The sequence below is a fragment of the Taudactylus pleione genome, unplaced genomic scaffold, assembly GCF_031769625.1.
Source record: "Taudactylus pleione unplaced genomic scaffold, aTauple2 ptg000138l, whole genome shotgun sequence".
Lineage (NCBI taxonomy): Eukaryota > Metazoa > Chordata > Amphibia > Anura > Myobatrachidae > Taudactylus > Taudactylus pleione.
The window spans coordinates 14,848,860-14,867,500 of NW_028284540.1; the positions used below are offsets into that span (position 1 = coordinate 14,848,860).

General features: G+C 44.6%; 1 protein-coding gene across 2 annotated transcripts in view; it reads right to left on the reverse strand.

Moving 5' to 3' along the window:
• Positions 1–1,004: 1,004 nt before the first annotated feature.
• Positions 1,005–18,641, reverse strand: part of RALB (RAS like proto-oncogene B) — an 88,182-nt gene continuing 70,545 nt past the window's right edge. For both annotated transcript variants that reach the window (XM_088473668.1, XM_088473667.1), the window contains 2 exons: positions 16,326–16,503; positions 1,005–5,290 (listed from right to left, as the gene is read on the reverse strand). In XM_088473668.1, the coding sequence (XP_088329794.1) occupies positions 5,171–5,290; positions 16,326–16,503 (298 nt within the window). In that variant the 3' untranslated portion in view covers positions 1,005–5,170. The remainder of the gene's footprint in view (positions 5,291–16,325; positions 16,504–18,641) is intronic.

An 18,641-nucleotide genomic window follows, 5' to 3' on the forward strand; every position in this document is an offset into this window, starting at 1 on the left:
CATTTACTCAGCAAAGAACCCTTACATAATTGCTGGGAAGCTGTGAGAAGAAATGTGGCCAGGTCAATTTTTTTCCCCATGATCTAGGATCTATATAAAAAATTCTCTCAAGACCTTGCCAAAGTGTCTCTTCAACAGAATTTTTTTAACAAGTTTATGGGCTACTACCGTCAATCTTGCCTTCATCTGTGCCCTAATTTTGATTTATTTTAATAAACTTTCCATTTTATCTTGACTTATGCTAGAAGCGTGCCCAGTTAGAGTTCTGTGCCTATCTACCTTTTGGCGTTTATACAATCACAAAACTTATTGGTGACTTCAAGTATGTATATCATCACGTAAAGTAGAAAATATAGTAACCCGTTTATAATACTAGAGACATTAAATATTTTTCTTAAAAAAAGGATTATGCATTTAATTGGTAGATTATTTTACATCTTTTCATTAAAAATGTGCTGTCAAGAGAGCGCTGTATTATGGATGTGTATTAAGGGCCTGATACAGATATGTACTCTGCCAATTTTTGCGCAGATTGAGCTATTAAATACCATTGTGCATGCGTGTAAGCCGCACTGCACACGCGCACTGATTGTTTAGCGATCACACCCGCAAAGGATTCACTAGCAAAGTGAGTGACAGGTAATCAGCATTTGGGAGGGTGGCTAGGGAAATGCAGGAGTGTCCGTCATGGGCATGCATAAATTAGCCATTGTGATCTTATGTGCTGCATCAGAGCTCTCTGCATTCCAGGAGAGCTGCAGTGTTTGCGGCTGGTCAGACCTGCCACATGGCTGCCCGATCTGCATCAATGTTATTGATGTTTACTCTGCTGTACATTGTCGGACGGATATGAGAAAGCAGCAGTAGGCGTCCCTATGCACGGCTATGCTTTGGAAGGCTTTATATTTTAGCAACTGCAATCCGTGAGACAATGCAGTTGCGATTACATTCACATACATCTCTGAATCAGGCCCTAAGTGCAGACTCACAAAAGCAACAATACATTAGAATGTAAAATGTACCAATTTATTATACAGTAGAAATACAAATCAGTACGATTAGCATGAACAAAAATTAACATAAACAGCGGAAAACTTCCCCCCTATAAACATTTAGAAAATTCCAAGCCGCTGTGTCATAGCTGAAAAAGAATATATCCAAGAAGGAAATTTGACTGATGACACAGGGAGAGGGTGTGGGAGATGGCCAGGAACAGAAACAGAACACTTTACAATGCACAGAATGGAGGTGGCCATATTGCGGGTGGAACGGATATTCAAGTGACAGCAACCAATCAGTTCACCAGGAACCAGTGATATCGCTATGGCACAAAGTCAATTATTCCTAGTGATTTTACTGGCTGAATTCTCAGATCCTCTGCAATATTCCCCTAGCAAATGAATTTCTTTTTGTCTCATTAACATTATTCCAGCTTCCAAAAGAGGCACCTTTTGGTGGGCAGGTGACAAGTAGACTTTAGTTACTTTGTACTGTATAATTTATCCCTATCAAAAATATTCTCTTGAACATACTTTTTCCAGATAAGTTGATATCAATTCTCTAGGTGTTGGCACAATATTGTATGAAGTTCTATGGTCTTAGGCATCAATAGAAATAGTTAATACTGGTAATACTTCCAGTACAATGGCACATTCCGGCTCTCGATTGGAACTACATCATCATTTGAAGGGAAACCATTAGGAAAATATATGTTTGAAATGTAGGTTGTAATCAAAATCATTTAAATATTGCAATTTATTTAGTTAGAAAATGTGCTAAGATTTAAAATTTAGATTTTTGTACAATGCTCGGCGACTTTAATGTATGTAGAACACTAAACTGTTCGACCCAGGAACCAATGATCCATTTTTATTTTTTTTAAGATTTCTATGCTGGGTGAACACAGCCCACCAGAATATGGAAGCATATTTAAACCCATCACCCTACATCAGTGGTGTCAAACTCGGGCCCTCCAGCTGCAGTGGAACTACACATCCCACCATGCAATGCCACAGTTTTGCTATTAGGGCATGCTAAAACTGCTGTGACATGTAGTCCCACAAAAGCTTAAGGGCCCGAGTTTGACACCACTTCCCTACATGATACTGTTGGAATAATTAATAACATTACAGATATTATCAAAACCATGTATTTTTAAGAATTATACAATTCAATTATGTTTTACACAAAGGACTGTGTCTTGATTAAACTTTCTGATAATATTCGTCTCCAATAAATATTTTGGGACTTGATCTAATTCTTAAGGACACCTCTTAGCTTAAGAATGACACCTCCTCCTTCTGACGCTGCACAGTCCAAAGCAATACGATCAAATAAATAATTTCCACATGGAATTCTTTCTTTACATTTTAAGATTTTCTATAGTTAGAATAGTTTTACATGGAGGTCATTATAACCTTTTGGGTCACTTTCACAGCACAAAGTCCATTCTAGAGATTACCCCCAAAACCTATGAAGCAGGGGTGAGATGGGTATTCACCATCACGGCCTATGGCATATATACAAATGAGGAACTTGGTATCTCACCTATGGTAAATCTGCAGTGGAAAAATGAAGTCTATAATGGTGCATACACACGGTCAGATCTGTCAGATGAACGATTTAACGATTTTACCAACGATCTGAATTATTTCAGACAGTATTAAAATGAAGTCGTCAAATCTGACTGCAAACACAGACGACGTCAGATGCGGGAACGCGCATCGTTCTTTGTTGCAGGCCCACGTCAGATTTTCTTTCAGATATGAACGATTTTTAAAATAGTTAACATTCATATCTGACAACAAATCTGACCGTGTGTATGCACCATACCAGTTTTGGAACCTCAGGAATATGAGCAATGAAATTAGATTTTGCAGCAAGCTCCATACTGCTCTACAGCTGTTGCAGAACTACAATTCCCAGAAGGACAAGCTCTCTGCTTCAGCCTTAGCACCATGGGAGATACAGTCCTAGTTCCCTGGTTTAGCTCTGCCCTTACAGAACTTTGTACTTTATTCCAGCAATCAGACGTTTAGTTTAATTTGCTAACCAAATGTAGATAAATCCCAGTAAGAGCCCAATTGGCTACTACGAGTCAAAGCACACTGAACCATGTCAGTTAGTGATGCTATGTCTGCTACAGCAGAAAGTCCAATCAGCATAAATTACATCTAAAGAGAAGCAGGTAGAAACCCATATGGCATATGTACATGGCTGTAAATTGGTAGAAAAATATACATTCTAAAGCAGTGGTTGACAACCCGTAGCTCCATAATTTGGGTAGCTCACCTTGCTGCAGTACTGCTGAGTAATCTAGGAGGAAGTGACCTCTGAAAAAGCAGTGAGTGGAGCCTAAGGAAAGCACGTCAGGTGATTGCCGTAGGGTGGCACAATACGTGATGGACACCGGAACTCATCCCTAAGTTGCACTTCCTGAGCAACAGCTGTTCTTATAGTGACGGGATCGGAGTCACCAGTCTGTGCAGCACCCTCCCAGCTCAGTCACATTATCTTCTGCAGTCACTAGGAAACCATTACCGAGCCACTCGAGATGAGATGAGGCGAGAGCTGGGGAGGGGACAGTGCCGATTTGTGGTGAGAGCTTGGGACGGGGACAGCGCTGTTATATGGTAAGAGCTGGAGAGAGTGCACAGTGCTGTGGTGCGGTAAACACTGGGGAGATACGTGATGGACACTGTCTGGACATGATTTGGGGCAAGTGACTCCCGCCCAGCCCTGTCTATATATCTTTTGCTCCTGTACTGCACTTACCTTCTCGGAGACGGTACTTAAAAGTGAAATGTGCAACAATATCACTGTATTCATTAAATTCATTCTTGTTTTCTATTACATTTTTTTTTAAATGATATTCAATTTTTCAGTTATTAGCCAGATTTAGATTATTATTTTTTTTTAATTTTTGCTAGCTCTTCAGGTGGTTTCATTTTTCTTGAGTAGCTCACACCCCAACTAAGGTTGACGACCACTGTTCTAAAGCAACACTGTGAACCTTATAGATTATTTTTGCTTTGTATAAATACTGCTTACACTCTCTGTAAGCAGACATTAAAATAACAAATGGTGCTTTACACAAAATTTTAAATAAAATATTTTTGCCAGAATAATGACCAATTTATAGTTTGTTTGTGGCCTTTAACTTAGGAGGACTGTATGATAAAGACTGCTCTTGTATATATACACATGAGAATGTTAATAAACCCCTCTCTGAAGAAAATACTTGTAAAAAAGTTATTGTAGTTAAAAAAAGGAAAAAAAAATAAATTCTATATATATATATATATATATATATATATATATATATATATATATATATATATATATATATAAATCCTTACAATAGACTTGGCCTGATAATGAATACAATTAGTCAATATATGTATTACGTCCTAGGAAAGGACGGTGGCTGGAAGAAACCTGTACAGAAAACTGGGCAGAACCTTTTACTGCTGGACCTATTTCTGCAGAGACTTCAGTGTTTGAAAAAATTTCAATATTGTGAACATTTTGGAGGCTTTGTTTAATAACAAATGAAACGTGCAGATCAGTCTGCAATGAAAATAAACATTGGCAACTGAAAGACTGCAGCAGAACCTGAGTTTTTAAGAGAGAAAAAAAAATGGATTTCTCCATATTTATTGAACAATATCCCGGGGCTGACAATGCCTTGACCTATTCATTCCTAAGAGAAAAAGATTAAGAGCACATTGCTGTTCACAGAAGCAAATGGACTGTAATCAAGGTGTAAGAATTGTCCTAACTATACAAATGTAATTCTATGTAGGTCTCTGCCAGTTCTATATGAAGTTTAGTATATGTAGTGGAACGCAGTACTCAAAAGGTCAATCCTTCATAGTGCTGTTTCTTGCATGAAATGTTTAATTCTGTGAGTAAAACTTTGTTCTTTCGGCAAAAGAATAGGAAGAGAATTAGAAACCCAGATAATGTATGGATGAGGTGGAACATACCACTCTCGCATAAAGAGGGACAGCACCAGCTCTTGCTGCTAGTCTTTAGCACAGAATGAATTAAATACTATTTGTTGCATTATAAAATGGGAAAGTGGGTTCTCAGCAGGGATCTCGGTCCCTGCAGCCCTTCACAGGTCGGTCCCTGCAGCCCTTCACAGGTCGGTCCCTCCGGCTCAGGATTACAGTAGACAGCATCGTTGTTTAAAGCTCTTCTTACTTTTACCACTTTTCTTCCCATTTTTGTCCTTATTCTCAGACATTTTCTTTGTTCGGATTTCCCTCATGAGGTCAAAGAACACCTATAAAAAAAAAAATAATAAGATTTGCTGAGACCATACAAAGCGACTAGAGCAGTAGTTCTCATCAATGGCCGCTGGCTGGTCACATTTTCGGGATTTCATCACAAAATCATATAAAATAAGTAGCTGCATATGTGGATCTCAGTCACTGATTAATACACCTCAAAAACTTTGGATGAGAGCAAGAGAGGATTGTACTCCCAGGTTGTCAAGGTGGTTGTTAGCAATCAGTGGATTCACATGCCAGGTTTCCCATGCAAGGTTCATTATTATTATTATTATTTTGCTTATTTATATGGTGCCACAAGTGTTCCGCAGCGCCTTACAAAGTACATAACCAAAAAACTGATTTACAGTACAATACAATACAATGCAGGACAAGGACATGGATAATATACATTGATAATTGGTGGCCATAACACCCAAATAAGCAGCAGAGTATAAGCAACCAAGTGTTAGGTGTCCTAGTGGTGGGTAAGAAGTAGATGAAAATAAAGTAAGGAGAAGCACAAGAGGGTAGAGGGCCCTGCTCGTAAGAGCTTACATTCTCAAGGGGAGGGCAGACATACAGGCATGATACCGATGGGGAAGACTGGGAGGAGGCCGCATGTAGCAGCAAGTTAGGATGAGAGCTGGAAAGTATTGATGAAGTAGTGAGTATTGAGAGCCAGTTTAAAGGATTGTAGAGAGGTGGAGAGTCTGATGGGGAGAGGGAGAGAGTTCCAAAGGTGGGGAGCAGCACAGGCAAAGTCTTGGAGGCGGGAGTGGGAGGAAGTAATCAGTTGGCAGGAGAGGCGGCGGCGTGCATTTGTTGAACAAAGAGGGCGGACAGGAGAGTGAAGGGAGAGGAGGTCAGAGATGTAAATGGGAGAGGAATGTGTGAGGGCTTTGTAAGCGAGTGTGAGAACCTTGAATTGGGTTCTGAAGGGGAAGGGGAGCCAGTGGAGAGCTTGTAAGAGAGGGGAGGCAGATGTAGAACGTTTGGAGAGAAAGATGAGTCGAGCGGCAGCATTGAGGACAGACTGGAGAGGAGAGAGATGGGAATTGGGGAGGCCAGATAGTAGGAGGTTACGGTAATCCAATCTGGAGATGACAAGTGAGTGTATTAGGGTCTTAGTAGCATCCTGCATAAGGGTCATGACTTCCACTCCTGATACAGGGGAGAAGGATGTCAGTGTAGTTAAAATGGAAGGGGAGGGATGATCCGGGAAAGGAGGAGGTGTAGTGTTGGGGGACTGGTGGGAAGTGATAACCTGACGTATGGAGTAAATTTTAGATGTAAAGTAGGTAGCAAAGTCAAGGGCAGAGACCAAGGAGGGTAGGCGAGGAGGGGGTGGGCAGAGGAGGGAGTTCAGGGTGGTGAAGAGACGCTGGGGCTTTGAGGACTGGGAGGAGATGAGGTGCTTGAAATATGACTGTTTAGAGAGGGAAAGGGCAGCACAGTAGGATGAGAGCATAAATTTGAAATGGAGAAAATCTGCCTTAGAGCGTGACCTTCTCCACTGTCGCTCGGCGGTTCGTGAACACTTTTGCAGATATCTGGTGCATTTGGATCATTAGGCTGTAGTGCTGAATATCATAAGTGCTCAAGTCAAAGTGCAATTTACTTTTTAAATCTAATTTTGGTGTTAAAAAAAAACACAATCTAACTTCACTCTTTCAACAACCTAAACTATATATGGACAAAGTTGGATCACCAAATGTGAGTTCACAATCTCTTTACTGCAAGTTCCAGCAGACTACATAACCAGGACATCCATCACTGGACTTTGATTGGTCACTACAAAAACCTTGTGCCTCACTTGCTTCTAATTGTGCTGGCTCTCCAGTTTACATAATTATCTCAATGCATACTTTATCTGTGCTAAAAACAGGATTTTGGTACTTACCGATAAATCCCTTTCTCGGATTCCACAGGGGACACTGGAGTTCAAGACAGTGGGGTATACACGGTGGTAGAGTAGAGCCTGGCACCTTAAATAATTTAGAAGTGTGACTGGCTCCTCCCCCTCTATGCCCCATCAGCCCCAGTTTAAGAACTGAGCCCGAGAAGAGACTGAGGACAACAGGAAAACGAGGAGAAGGAGAAGACCACAGAACGGAACAAGACCGACTGAAGGAGAACAGAGGAAACCACTGCAGGGAATCATGCAGTCACACAACCATAGAAGGAACCAAACAACTGGCAGGTATACAGCGCTGGGCGGGCGGGCGTCCAGTGTCCCCTGTGGAATCGGAGAAAGGGATTTATCGGTAAGTACCCAAATCCTGTTTTCTCCTTCATCCACTAGGGGACACTGGAGTTCAAGACAGTGGGGACGTCCCAAAGCCAGCCTCCTGGGTGGGAAGCGCGGAGAACATGCCAACCCTTTGGCCAACCGAACAGGGACCGCCAAGAACCAGAGGTTCAACGGAAAGGCAAGAGCTGAGGATCAAGTGTCGTGAGCCAGGAGACAACCAGAGCTCCCTGCGGAACAGACACAGAAATACCACAACTTACAGCGTAAATAGAATGGAATAAGCGGCTAGCGAGAAAACACCCTCAGGTGAGAAGCATCATAACGCTGTAAGCTCAGCTGAAAACAGACCAAGCCGGACTGTTGGGAGCAGAGAACTCCAACCCGAATCCATATGAGAAGGGCAGTAACCCGAGAACAAAACTCGAGAAAACCGTACCAGATTCGGAAACAGAAAGCTGCAACAGTCGCAGATAGCAGAATACCAGCACTGTTGGACATAGTCATAAAGATACAAGTATAACGATACCAATCTACAGAAACAGAGCTGATCCTGTCCACAGACTCCTAACAGAGTATGCAGAGAGGTAAAAGTCAAGGCCGAACAGTCACCATGAACCATTCTGGAAGTCCAACTACTACAAAGTTGTAAACCAGCGGAAGGGAGAGACCATAGAAGTCTCCAACGAGTGGAGATCACACTGGGAATGAGGCCGAGGCAGCTTCGAGAGGATTGAGATTACAATACCTGTCAAGAGGGTCAGACAGCAGAACAGCCCATTCTGAAAACAGAGTAGAAAACAGCGACTGAACACCTGCAGTCGAAAAGCAAATCACAGCCACAAACTCCAAAACAACAGACAACTTCCAACATGATGGAAGTGCGTAGTCAGTACCAACCGCTGGCCTGAACATAGTGTGAAACAACCAGGATACCCTAGTAGTTAAAGAGCACGGATGCAACAGCCACCCAGGAAGCTACCAATATAGGGAAGCATTCCATACCACAAGGCTAGAGCACTAGGACAACCCTGAAGGTACCAGTCAGGTACCCGTCAATGTGATGAAAACATCCACAGAGACTGAACAGGAAATCCACCAGGCCCCCTGCGTAGGACATATTGACTGTCACACTTTAATGTAAAGATGTGCACTAGACCCTCAAAGCGCTTCAGTCCATAATCCCAACAGATCTAATAGAAGAGTGTCACTAATCTCAATGATGAAACTATGCACCAGGGAAGCTCTAAAGTGTAGAGCCAACTGATTAAAAGAGCAGATGGCTGCTAGGACCGCAGCTAGGGTGCATAAGGGAGAAAGCAGCTATGCAATGACAGGTTGAGCATTAGTGGGGTAAGCCCGCTTACCTGTGAGCGGCCAAAAGCCCTCTGGACGCTATGTAGAATGTCACTGACCTTTTTCATCTCACAGCAACGTGCCCCGTCAGGTATAGGGAGTAGCTTCAGTGGGCTAAGACCCAATGCTCTACAGCACGGACTTCAGTCTGGAGATGTTGCAGTAGAAAACACTGTATAAACTAGCAAAATGTTAGTGGAGGCAGGAAGGTCGTTCAACAGGACTCTATACCTGAGCTTGTTATATTAGGGATGTGTATCCATATAGACATTATACCTATACCACAAAACGGTCTACTAGTTTAAGTATCAGTACATTAACACTTATAATGGAGAAGTGTGTATTACGCCCATCAATCTAATAAAATCCAGGCCTGACCCAGCCTATATCGGCGGGGGCCCTAGGCCTTCATGTAATTTAACAAATGAATCCCTGATTACAGAATAGAACCTGTATTCTCTATGGACAGATAGAATGTACCTAGTGGCCCTTTAGAGACTCATGTTATTGAGATATGTGACAAGACAATAATATGGAGTACCGGAATCTATACTGAGAAGGGTACCTGTACATAGACAGAGTGCATTAGTTATCCCGAGAAAGGAAGGGACATATCTGTAGTGATAACCAATAGGGTTAAAAACCAGGTTTTTCCAATTATTAGAAAATATGCATACAAGGAATGGGAATATATCAGTATATATATACCCGTACATACAGACAAACATAGTTGCATAAGAAGGCCATCTCTTTGAAAGGAAGAGTAGTGCCAACATAGCAAGTTAACTTGTCAGACTCCTGCATCGGGAGATCAGCATGCTATATTTATATATGTCCTGCTATATCCTGCATTCCCAGTGTCTTATAAGTTTGCTACCAAGTGCAAAGTTAAAATAATCATAGATCACCCTAAAGGAGGGCGCCATAGATAGGGACTAACAAGAAGGAACTATAACCCCAGGAGGATGTAAGTACATATCTTTATATACAAGAAGGCCCCAGTCATGTATAGGGTTCATAATAGAAGCAATGTCTATCACAGAGCCACCATTTAATATATATATATATATATATACACACATACATATGTATATATATATATATACACACACATATACATATATATATATATATATATATATATATATATATATATACACATACACATATATATATATGGATAAGCTGACACCTTTGGTAATCCCAGGCGGCTTCCACACCCACATACAAATCCTTAGGGAGAGATGGTGTAAAGCGGAGTTATTGTACCAACTACTGGATGAGGAGAGTCCAGACTTCAATTGCAGAATCCTTCTTTTAAATAAGCTAGGTACCAGACATAAAACTGATAACAGATCCTACCTCTGCCTTATGATAAGGATAAGAAGCGATATATATATCTCCACATATGCATACCTACATACAAGATTAGTAGGTGACGATAATATTTAAAATTAGAACATGAGCAATAGTTAGAGCCATGGAAGGAAAGAACTGAGCCACAGGACTCCAGCACGTATATGTTCTATAGCAGGGCTTAGTATAAATACATGTGGCTTACCTCAACGCAGGGAGACTGCTCAAGTGTTGCGTGTAGCCATCAGCCTGCTACGGTGTAATGGGCAGGATATTTTATCAGCGTGCTGTCCCAGACTGGTATCGAACCTGGGACCCTTCTGTTACTGGAGTGCTCGCCTTAATCAGTTGAGCTATATATGTGTGCAGAAGAGTAACAATCCACAAATTTAAGGGATTACTGTCCCCAAAAAGTGAGCTGTATTCTAACAGAGCCTTCCCAACATATTAAAATGGAGACCTCTCCCTTGGGAAAAACCACAGCGCAATCCCCCCATCTAAACAGGGGATAAAGGCCTGCTGTTGCTATTAACACAGCTAAAGAAGTGGCCGTCCCAGCCTCTAATGCTAGGCCACAGGGATGGTAAGCCCAATATGGGATTATTGTTCCTGAGAATGGATGATTCGGGAAGACCTGACCCAAGGCCTGCCACCTCAGCCAACGCTGGGTTGAGACCCAACCCAATGGAGAGTTCTCCTCACCCACAGATATCGTTTCAATATTTTTGTATATGTGCTGCCAAAGCACACATATATATACATACACACACACCCTATATGGGATTACATATACATCTACATACACACACACACACAACACGTACATTGTAGGCGCCGGGACACGGGGAGCGATCTGCAGAAGTGACAGAGATGACTCTTACACTGCGCTAGGGTAAAGTTATACCGCGCTGTGTGCGCAAAATGTCCATGCTAGCCTGGAAGAGTCCCGGCTAACATAAGCTGTCCCCTCAACAGAACCGCATAAAGCGGAGTCATAGTGCACCTAAGCGCAAGGTTGAGGGAGGGGCAGCAAAAGGCTAGACATATCCATCAGAGCAGCAGGTGTTAGGGCAATGAGCTATACTGCTGTGGAGGGCGCCGAAGCGGCTTAAACACAAGTGCCCCGAAGTAGCTAGCGCCGGAGCTTATACATTAAAGCACCGCCTCAGCAGACTAACAGCTACGCTGTTATAAAACACACACAAGCACAGGGAGAATATACAAACTCCACACAGGGTCATAGTGGGAAACGAACCCATGACCTCAGTGCTGTGAGGCAGCAATGCTAACCATTACACAGTCTGTGCTGCCCTGTTAAATATATACAGGCTGCCTCAGTGCGACTGGCGCTGTACCTACTGTGAGAGCTCCAGCGCTTTTTGTAAGTGATAGTGCAGTCAGCCGTCTGTCACTTACCTGACCTACAGTTAACGGAGCTTCAATACACATCTCCCCCTTGTGGGGGGAGGGGCAGGAGACCCGGACTCAGCCGGCTACACCTAGCGGCGGGACCCGTACTTTCATTTTCTCCCCCGAGCAGGAGTGAGTCAGCGCTGTGCTACACAACGGACCACTCTTAATAAAAGAGGGAGTTGTTTATATTGACCTTAAGAGGGAAGCGCGCTCCCTTGCAGGCGCTGGTCCGCGCTGCATACATCACTGTGACGAGTAAAAACTTGGCTCCTCGCATCTTAAAAGAATGTCCACTGCTCCTGTGAAATGCTCAGCGCTGTGCTTGCCGGCTATGCTCCAAGTGCTGCTGCGGAGCAATAAGGGGGAGAACCCTTACAAATGGCGCCGCTGTTGCAGGACGCGCCATAAGTGTTTGTTTAGGGCGGGTCTCGACGCCGGGTCCGTGCGCTGATTAAGACAGCGGGACTTATTAGCCACAGCAGCCCGCCTTGTGTGAGGAGGGCAAGCGCCATCGGCGCTGCTAACGAGCTCTCCTATGCAGCAGCACCGACAGCCGCGTGGTGCAAACAGCGCGGCAGTGAGGAGGGAGCCCGACTATAATAGGCGCCGCTAGATTGCATGACGCGCCATTTCGCTCCAGCAGCCCCAGCGACGACCAGGGCTGTAATTTGCGCCCTCGTGTCCAGCACCTGGTAACCCCCTTGACCTGGAGATCCGAAGTCGGGGAGAGGGTGGTGCGGGGGGAGGGGAAAGTCGGGCCCTCCTAACAGTGACAGTGTCACTGAGCCCAGCTATACTTCCACTGCTCCTGCTCATCAGGAGCAGTGGTCATACTTACAGCTGCTGCGGCCGGGATGCTGGGCTGAGGGGGCGGAGAGGAACCCGGACACATGCCGGTGTCAGCAGTGGCGGGTCTTCTCGGGGTCCGATGACTCCTTTGTGTGTGCCCCCTCCTCAGGGTCACCGGACACAGGCTGCAGTAGCCGTGTGGTGCCCTTCCCGGCGGCTCCCACGTAGCAGGCAGACTGCCACAGCAAGCAGCCTGCCTGTCCTCAGTGTTAAATAAAAATTAAAAAATATGAAAAAGGCTGGAGACAGCCTGATGTGCGACCGGCTCTCTCGGGCACATTCTAAAAATTGGGGCTGATGGGGCATAGAGGGGGAGGAGCCAGTCACACTTCTAAATTATTTAAGGTGCCAGGCTCTACTCTACCACCGTCTATACCCCACTGTCTTGAACTCCAGTGTCCCCTAGTGGATGAAGGAGAAATCAGTTTATCTCCCTAATAATGTCTTTTAACCTTAGCTATTTTGCATAGACTCACATCATCTAGCTACTACCACTGTCAATTTTAATAATCAATTTCTGCTCCCAGTAAATCTCCACTTTTATTATACTAATTTATAAACTTTTGTTGTGCAGACACCTACACTGTACCATTACTTGCATTTCTTGAAATCTCCTGCACTTCCTCTCACATTCATACTTCATTCCTACTTTCAGTTTTCCTCCCCTATTCAACTCATCCTTACCATGACAGGTTTTCTTCAACTCCCCCCTTCACTCAGTGTCTACCTAATCCTTTGTTCTGCCCCCTGCTTCCACCTTTATCCTTTCCCCCTGGTCTCTTCCACTTCGTCCTCCCCTTATCTCCCCTCCTCTGTCTGCCTTCCACCCCCTCTTCTCCCATTACTCCACTTTCATGCTCTTCTACCCTTACCGGGGTCCTACTACCCCACTGCTAATCCCCCCCCCACTTCCACCCTCCTTCTCCCTGTCACTTCACCCCACCTCCATCCACATCTCAATTAACTCCCTCCCTGCCCACCTCCTACAAGTTCCCCTCCTAGCACTGGAGCCCACACGATCACTACACACTATTCGTCTTGGTTCCCCAAATTGGTTTCACCTCCCGCTACAGCAAACCTGATAATTTCATTCACATCTCTTCCACAAACGGTAACTTTATCCTGTGCTTTCTGGAATGCCAGATCGGTCTGTAATAAACTGGTCCACACCCTGTGACATCACTTCTCTGACAACTCTCTCCTCTGGGGGCCTCACCTTCTCCCACACTCCTCGGCCTGGGGGTCTCCATGGTGGTGGTGTTGGGGTCCTTCTATCCCCCAGTTACTCATACCATCTCATACCCTAGGAAGGGTATGCCTTCGGCATCCCGGCGCCAGAATACCGACCCGTGTCACAATCCCGGCACCGGCATCCCGACCGCAAGGATGCCGAAAGGTAAGTAGCGGGGTGGGGAGAGAGGGTAAGGGTTAGGCACTAAGGAGGGAGGGATAGGATTAGGATGCGGGGAGGGAGAGGTTAGATTTAGACACTATGGGGGGAGGTTAGGTTCAGGCACCAGGGAGGGTTAGGGTAGGGAGAGGGTTAGCATGCCGACCACCAAGTGTCGGTATGTTAACCCTGTCGGGATCCAGGCGTCGGGATTTTGACCACCTGGATCCAGTCTGTCGGTCTCACATACCAATTCCATCAGAAGCATCCCTTACATTCTCTACATTTGAAGTTCATTCTATACGCCTCTTACAACCAGTACACCTCCGAGTAGCTGTCATTTACTGTCCCCATGGCCCTCCCTCCAAATTCCTTGACAACTTTGCTTCCTGGCTCCGTCACTTCTCTCCTCTGACCTTCCCTCCATTATCCTAAGTGATTTTAATATTCCAATTGACACCCACATAATCCTCTTCCTCTAAACTCCTGGTCTTCACTCACCGCTGTGATATTTCTGATTACTCCAATTCCCCATTCCCCGTGTCTGACCATCACCTTCTCTCTATTAACTTATCCCTCTCTCCATGCCCTCCTCTACCTCCTAAGGTTACCAATACTAAGGGTAACATTGAGTCTACTGACACTTGCTTTTTTTCTCCCTGCTTGACTCGCTTCTCTCCCCTATCCTTTCTCTATCCTGCCCTGAACAGGCCACTTCCCTATACAATGCCTTCCATACTTGTGCTCTTGACTATGTTGCTACGGCGATCACGCTCACCCCCGCAGATGCACACCTCAACCCTGGCACCCCAAATGCACCAGATACCTGCAAAAGTGTTCACGACCTGCTCTCATCCTACAGTGCTGCCCTTTCCCTCTCTAAACAGTCATATTTCAAAAATCTAATTTCTTCCCAGTCATCAAACCCCCAGCGTCTCTATGCTACTTTCAACTCCCTCCTCTGCCCACCCCTTCCTCACTCTCTGCCTTTACGTTTAAAATTGACTCCATACATCAGGACATTATATCCCACCAGACCCCCAGCACTCCTCCCCCTCCTTACCCTGACTACCCCTCCCCATCCATCTTACCGACTGACATCCTTCTCCCCTGTATCTGGAGAGGAAGTCATGGCCCTCACCCAATCCTTCCCACTTGACCCTATCCCTTCCCGCCTCCTCCGCTACCTCTCTCCTTGTGGCTGTTCCCATCTTGCCCACCTCCTCAATCTCTCCCTCTCTTCTGGCACTGTTCATTCTTCATTCAAACATGCCCTGGTCTCCCCCGTTCTTAAAAAAACCTACCCTCGATCCTAACACTCTCTGCAACTACTGACCCATCTCTCGCCTCCCTTTTGTTTCCAAACTCCTTGAGCGTGTTGTTTACAACCATCTTTCTTTCCTCACACTCCCTGCTTGACCCATTTCAGTCTGGCTTCCATTCCACTCCATTGAAACTCCGCTTACAAATAGTCAGCAATGACCTCCTTGTTGCCAATTCAGGGTATTGCCACTACTCTCTGATCATTCTCCTTGAACCCTCTGCTGATTTTGACTCGGACCACCCTCTCCTCATGCAGATCCTACACTCTCTTGGTGTACATGATACTGCCCTAACTTGGCTGTCGTCCTACCTGTCTGACCGTTCCTTCTGTGTCTCCTCTCATGTCACCTCTTCGCCCCCGTCTCCACTAATGGTAGGTGTTACCCAAGTTTCTGTTCATGGACCTCTCCTTTTCTCCCTCTACAATTATCGGGGCAATCCGCGCGATATCCACGGATCGCCCTGACAATTGTAGCGTGTGTGTGGGCGACCGAGGGTTAAATATTGCTCGGTCGGGCATGCCGGATTGTCCAGCATGCCGTCCGATGCAATATTTATGAGTTAAACTGTCGGCTGCATCGGGCAGTGTATGCCAGCCGCGACCAATAAACAGACATTTCCGGTGTTCCTTCCCATGGAAGGAATAGTGAAATGTCTCCTCCCCCGAGGGCGGAGCGCAGATGTCGGGCTAATACACTGTGAAAAATCTCAGAGTGTATGCCGCAGACATCTGCAGCTGGCAGGCTGCCAGATAAAATGTCTCACAAAGGCACTTAACACTTGGTTGCTGATGCCCTGCTGCTTTTCAGTGATGTGATCGCTATTGCAACAATGTTTATATCCTTGTCCTGCATTGTATTGTACTATAAGTACCTGTCTTCTTGTTTGCTCATTTGTTTATGTACTTTGTGAGGCGCTGCAGAACCCTTGTGGCGCCATATAAATAAAGGACAATAATAATAATGAGAAGACAGGACATGGACCTAGACGAGATTAACGGTTTGAGCCCCCTAACTCCTCCACTTGACCAAAATAAAAGCCAACAATCTAAAAAACAAAACAAAACAAAAAACACATTTTACACACCGAAGCGAAGATGAAACACACCCACCTTATCTACGTTGGCTCTTGTTTTGGCGGATGTTTCCACATACTGCACACCCCACTCGTCAGCCTTGCCTCTGGCCTCATCCACAGACACTTGTCTTCTATCCTCCAGATCAGATTTGTTACCCACCACAAGTAGAGGGATTTTGTCTTCTTCTGCCTTCACACGGAGGATTTGCTCTCTGTAGTTGAAACAAACCACTTATATTAACCAGAAATAAAATAAAATATTTAATTTCCAACCAATCTTAACCACAGTCTACATTCTCGAATATATTGCAACCTTTATATATAGTCTCCTCAAAGACCAGAATACACAATGATACATCTCCAAGGATATAGATTGCTTCTGTGTAGAGGTATTAGGACAGTAAACATTTTGGAACAAAGGGCTTTTTCTCCAATAAACACTCAAATTGTATGGTTAAAAAAAGCGGCTTCTTTACTGTGTGGCTACTTTTTCCAGGCGTTCATCAGGAAGTCATAACAAAGTACTGCCAAATTTTACTTTGGTAGAGAGTAAACTTGAAAAAAAACATGCACCAATGTCACCAATAAACATGCAGGAGCATATTAACAGACCTGTAGTAAAACAAACACAGGCAGCAGAATCCTGTGTAATACGGGTCTTGGTATCTAATAGATGACAATTCCAACAATACATCCTAATCACCAGTCCGAAGTGAAAACTAATGACACACGAGGGACAGCAGTCTAAATAATTTCATTTTTATAGGTTTATGATACCAGATGATATTTTATGTGCAATTTGAAATGCAAACGCATCCTGCGTGATTTTTTTTTTCAGCAAACTGCACATGTGCTTTAAACTGCAAAAACAATTTTCAGTAATTATGAGGCCTACGAGTCATACACATCTCAAATGCTTCTCCTACAGCTGGATGTGTGTTACTAGATGGCAACAAGGCGGTCACACATACAATAAATTTATAGAATGCAGGCAGACTTGCGACTGTTTAAGTGCAACTCAGAACCAGGCCTTGTAAGTACAATTGTTCGCCCAAACCCCTTTGCAGTAAAAAGATACTGGGAAATGTATAGATTATATATTAGGACATGATTCATTTAAAATACTATCCCTCCCACATAAAGGGTTTTTTTACAATCCAATGAATTGTACACATCCCTGACACGAATACATAAATGCACTAAAAAAACTTGGAAGTGAAAGCAACTATCAAGCAGGTGGCTTTTGTTGCTTTCAGCTATGAAATATCTACAAGAGTGAAAATCTTATTTACTTTAAAACAACCCAAATAAATATATATCACATCATGATTATACAAGCATCCCAAATTAATGCTAAACTCTAAAATTTAATTGTAATGCCTTAAATTAATATCCATAACCATAATTACTAAATAAACCACATTTATTTTAACAGGTGATGACTGCTGTAAGCAATACGCAGGAAATCTCTCAGTGATGAAAGATGTTAAAGGGGGATGTAGTCACAATGCCGGACGTCGACATACCAACGCCGCTGTTCCGAAGGCAAGTATGTGAATATGTGGCTTAGCGGGGATGTGAGGTTATGCAACTCCCGTGGGGACGTTAGGGTTAGGCACCCGCGGGGAAGGTGGTTGGGAGGTTAGGGTTAGGCTATAGAGAGGGGGAGTTAGGCACCACCGGGGGAGATTAGGAATCACTCCGGGAGGGTTTTTAGGGTGCAGAAAGAGAGGATTAAGGTAAGGCACCCCTAGGGGAGGGGGGCGATTTGGGTTAGACACCTGCAGGGGAGGTTAGGGTTAGGCACCACAGGGGAAGGGTTAGGGACAAGGAGAGGGTAAGTATACTTACCAGCCCGTCAGGATTTTGCAGATCGGGATATCGCTTTCAGTCTTCTGATGGCCGACATCCCGTCCGCAGGCCATTCCTACCCATTCCGTTATAGGTGGGGTGTTGTACGGTATTGAATTTTATATTACAATACTTTGTGATCGTATATACCCACAGGCCTATTGCCTGAATTTATCCCACAGGCCTAGTGCCCGACAACCTGGTGGTCTAGGGAGGGATAAAATAACGGTGGCCTAGGACCGCCTACTGGTACGATGGAAAAGGCTGCGGGGTGGAGCTTCAGTAGCTCTTTTGCTTTCCACCCCCGCTGTCCTCTCCGGTCCTCAGTTTCAGTCTTCTGCCGCTGGCCAGTCATGGCCAGCGGCGCTGCCTCTTCCTTCTTGATCACGCCGTCTTCTGACCTCTTGCGCGGCCACCGGAACTGTTGCCGTGCCGCTCTTCACTTGTCTTCGGGAGGTCTTCACTCCTCCCCTCCGCCGCCGGACTGAACGTTCCCGCT